Here is a 4,986-nt window from a genome sequence, read left to right as displayed (position 1 = left end):
TAAAAGAATGAAATTGGTATTTCTATAAAATTGTCAATTTCTATACAATTGTTTTTACAGTGAATTTACTGCTCAGACAAATAAATTCATCCTTATCACCATCTGCTTCAAGAGGAAATAGATGGGATAATACAACTCCAATGTTGAAAGGAAACACATGTCAAGAGGATGCCACCTTAGGTACCTCCAACCATTTCCATACCATCAGCAAACCACTCTCATCTCCAGTGAAGAAGAGGCCACCAGGACCTAACTCAATCAATGCCACATCTTTCTTGGCAAATAAACGTCCCCTCTCTGAAAATCTGTTGAAAAAACATCATCAGAGGATGCAACAAAAAAATAAGAAATATTACCATGACGGAGGTACAGTAACAAAAAGAAACGTGAATAATTTAGATTTACTTACGAAGGCAATTCATACATGTGAACTGAATTGTCTCTGCACGAGGAAAATAATATTGGCTTTCCCTCTGCATCAGGCATCCCAAAGAGTGAAACAACACCCTGTAATATAAAAAAATCATCAATTTAGGAGATTGACCAACTCGTCAGCATTATAAGAAATATCAGCTTGACTTCTTACACATGAAAATAAAACCAAATGATATTTCAACACATAAGATTAAGTCAACGCTTACATTTTCTTCGGTGTGTGTATATATTACTTCCAAAGATCCTGCTTCAATGCAAGCCCAGACTTTAATTGTGTGGTCAGATGAACTTGACAACAGATATTGATCCCAACAGATAAGGGATGTGACTGCATCAGTATGATCATTTAGTGTCATTGTACACTGTAATGTATCCATGTCCCAGACCTGAAGAAGACAAAATAACAACATCCGGTCGTTATAGGACAGTTCAAAGAAAATTACATATCCTTTTCTCAGAAAAAATTCTCATGTTAATAAAGAAAAATAGAATCCTCAACAACAGACATACCTTTATGCTTTGGTCCATGGACCCGGAGTACAGCATCTTGCATCCAACCGCCAGACAAACCACTGCTTTAGTGTGGCCAGTGAGAGACGCAACCAGTTCAAAAGGAGAATCGGCTTTAGAGCTTCCTCTCCAAGCAAAAATGACACCATCCTGAAATTTTACAACAACAACAACAACAACAACAACGCCTTATCCCACTAGGTGGGGTCGGCTACATGGATCAACTTCCGCCATAATGTTCTATCAAGTACCATACTTCTATCCAAATCATTAAGTTCGAGATCCTTTTTTATAACCATCCTGAAATTTTAAATAAAACAAATTTTAACTCACCCCAGAAAAAAAGAATTCGGTTAGGGGAATATCATTGGACAATATTAATAACATGGTTAGTTACCTCTGCAACAGCAAAGAGTGTATTGTTGCCAACAGTCATGGCACGGACTCGGCCTTTGGGTCCATCAAGAGTAAACTCTGACATGGCCTGGATATTCCAAGCCTTCACAACAACCACAGCCACATAATCAGTTTGCATGTACTACTCCTATGATTAGACATTATCATACATCAAAACAAAACAATGACAGATAAGAGCTTACCTTGACAGCATTTTGCAGACCAACAAAAATCCATGACCCCTCACTGATCAAAGAGGTAACCTCAGCACCAAGATTGATGACTTTAGCACATTGACCAGTATGGCAGTCCCATATCCTAACTGTCCCATCAGTGCTGCCAGAATAAAGTTTGTCGGATCCAACAGGAAGTGCGATGCCAGTGATAACCTGTTTTCAAAAGCTTTAATTTAACTACTACAAAAAATATTAACATGATGCGGAGGCTCACAAATTCTAGCATTTCCTAGGAAACTAGGGAAGAGAATGCTTTTTCAAAAAACACTTATTCCGCTATTCTAGCATATAGTTACATTATAAAACTCTATGACTGTAATCAATAATTGTTAAAACATTAGTCAATTATTAAGTCAGATATCAATTTTGATTTAATCATTATGCTAAAAATGAACTATGAAAGAACTTTAAATATAATTTCGGTTTGTTAAATACTAAATGGAGGTTCAAGAGTCAAGTACCTTCTTATGTTCATGAAGTTTCGTTACTGTGGAAAACCCATCACCATGAAACCATGAATGCAGATACAGGCATTGTTCACCATGTGCACAATTGTTGTTGATCCAGTATTTACATATCCTTGGTGATGATTTCTTGAAAGCCTTAGCAACCCTTGTTGCATCTCCTCTATCTCCATTATCTCCAAGCAATGCTTTCTTTGAACCATATTTCGGGGTATTCTCAGAGGAGGAATGGGGCTTTTTTCCGTAGCTATATGCAGTATTGCCATAACCACAAGCAGCAGGTGGAGATGGTGTCTCTATGTGCACAAATCTGCATGGATTTCTGTTACATTTTCCAGCTCTCCAATAAGAGCATGTTGTTCTACCAATGCGCTCAGTCCTTCGTGCAAACTTTGTATCCATGATATTCTAAAAAACACACATGGCATTGTAATGACATCCCAGATCAGGTACTGTATCCTATCAATAAAATTCTCCATGGCTCATGCTTTCAGTCATTAACTCATTGATTAAATCCCAGCCATAGACTTAATTCTTCATCCAAAACCCAAAACCTTTTGGCTCCCAAATTTTCCATTCCCAAAATAACAATCGTAAAGCAAGTGATGAACGGCAACAAACTATGTTGATCGAGGAAGATCAACAACATCAAGATCAAAACCCATTGAAGACTTGGATCAAAGACCAATAATTTAACCCTGATCAGCAACGTCAATAGAGACTCTCCCCAAACCCCAAATTAGGGTGTTGCCGATCCTTTTGAAAACCCCGATAATAAATAAATTGAAAGGAACCCTAAACGCGAAACCCTATATTTGCGTCGTGGAAGCGCAGAAAACTTCACTGAGATAAATGAAGTCGGATAGAACATAGATTCTCGCAGATCATCCATCACAAACCCTAAAAGAAGTATTAGATTTTCGCGTTCGGAGAAACAAACCTGAGTGGTAGAAACTAGCAAAAGCTTCAGAATTCAACTCTCTTGATTTGTTGGAAGGATTGTTGAGAGAAAGAACAGAGAGCAAAATAAGGCTTCTATTTTCTTAATCAAACGTTGGTGTATGTTGCCAATGTTGTGTGCTTATTTATAGTTTCTCTGTTAGCTTGTAAAGCACGCAACAATAAGATGAGATATAGGATTTGTTTTTTTAAAAAGACATTTGCCGTTATATAAGGATAAATTATGGCTTAAAAAAAGATACTTATTTTCTTTAAAAAAAAATTATTTCTGAAATTTAATATTTTGAAGATAATTTGAATTTACTTATGAAAATATTAGTCTTGAGTTTCAATTTATAAAATTATTTCTAGTGTGTGAAGTTACCTTTTGTTTGGATTAAAAATTTTAAAATTTTAGGGAATTTGGAATGTCTAGAATTTAACTTGTTTTGATTTTAATTTCTTTTATTTTTTAAATTCTTTGTTTAGATAAATCAATTCAAATTTTTTCAATTTTAAATGCTTTGTTTTGATAAGGCAATTCAATTTTCTCCATATGCAAAAATTTCGATTTTATATTTTAAATAGATGAAATTTTAATATTAAACTTTATAGAAAACAAACACAATATAATTTTGAAATATTAATCAAAAAATATTTTTCAATTTTTAATAATTTAAAAATACAAAATATTTATAATTTTAACTATGGTTGTATTGTCTGACCACAATTAGTGATGTTTTAAAATTAACATCAACCAAGACTATTTTTCAACTAATATCAAATGGGGTTTTTTTTGTCAAAGTAAGCCGGGAATATTTGTCTGTTAGACAAGTGACCTCAGATATCTTAAGAAGCGGGGTTGAATTAAGATATCAAAAACTATTTTCCTACTTAAAATTTTAACTCTCCATTTTAAAATTCTCAATGTACCCTTATTATGAATTACTTAACAAGACAATTTAAAATAAACTTCTTTAATGCAAAAAACAAAAAAACAATAAATAAAAGAAGTTTAAGGGAAGAGAAAGTGCAAACTCAGTTAGTTTATACTGGTTCGGCCACGCATTGTGCATACGTCCAGTCCCCAAGCAACCCGCTTGAGATTTCAACTATCTTGTAAAATTCCTTTTACAATGTCTGAACCACACAAGGACAACTCTTCCTTTGTGTTCAGATAACCATACAACAAGAGACCCTTGGTCTCTTAATCAATTCTCTTGAATAAGAAAAGGAAGAAGAAGAATTATCTCTTTTAAGAGAAAGATGATATAATGAAGATCACTCAATGATTCCTTATTGAATTTGCAAGTGTTTTGGCCAAGGAATGTTTTAGAGGATAAGACAATTTTGTTTTTGAGAGGATGCGACTCTTTGTGCAGAAAAACTCTAAGGAAATTCGTGTCCCAAGTCACCTATTTATAGGCCTTTGAAAGCTATTAAAAAAACTCTTGAACAGATGTGACTCTTGAGAGTTATTTTCGAAAATTCCTCCTGGTAATCGATTACAAGTCTTGTGTAATCGATTACAGGCTTTAAAATTTGAGTTCAAATTTTTAATAGGTGCTATAAATAGTATCAACTGCTGGTAATTGATTACAAGAATTGTGTAATCGATTACATGCTTTCAAAAATATTTAAAAATATTTCCGAAAGCGTTTTGGCCATTGATAATCGATAACATCCTCGGGTAATCGATTACCAGAGAGTAAATACCATATTTTAAAATTTCAAACAAGCATCCTTTGGCCAAACCTTTGCATCATCAATTAATGAAAGCTTTCTAAGACTATTAAGGACTAACTTCAACATTTATCTTGGATTTCTTGGAGTCTTGTCTTGGATCAACCATAAGAAGCGCGTTTCTTTGGCATCATCAAAACTTCATGATATATTTGCTTATACAATCTCCTCCTTTTTGATGATGACAATATCCTGAAATCAAGATAAACTACATACAATTGATAATGCGTTCACACAACCCTTACTCCCCCTAACTTTTGGAA

At 34.2% G+C, this 4,986-nt stretch overlaps 1 protein-coding gene across 1 annotated transcript; it reads right to left on the bottom strand.

Annotated features, from left to right (window-relative positions):
- On the bottom strand, positions 1–3,087 carry LOC100795033 (zinc finger CCCH domain-containing protein 48). Its single transcript, XM_003546433.4, has 7 exons — positions 2,039–3,087; positions 1,545–1,730; positions 1,343–1,444; positions 946–1,095; positions 642–821; positions 410–507; positions 1–305 (listed from the first exon to the last, which is right to left on the bottom strand). The coding sequence occupies exons 1-7, from the start codon at positions 2,441–2,443 to the stop codon at positions 161–163; spliced, it is 1,266 nt and encodes a 421-aa protein (XP_003546481.1). The 5' UTR covers positions 2,444–3,087; the 3' UTR covers positions 1–160.
- Between the last annotated feature and the right edge of the window lie 1,899 nt (positions 3,088–4,986).

Source organism: Glycine max, chromosome 15 (genome assembly GCF_000004515.6).
Source record: "Glycine max cultivar Williams 82 chromosome 15, Glycine_max_v4.0, whole genome shotgun sequence".
NCBI lineage: Eukaryota > Viridiplantae > Streptophyta > Magnoliopsida > Fabales > Fabaceae > Glycine > Glycine max.
Note: the sequence above shows the minus strand (reverse complement) of the source record. Positions and strands in the feature narration are given on the sequence as shown.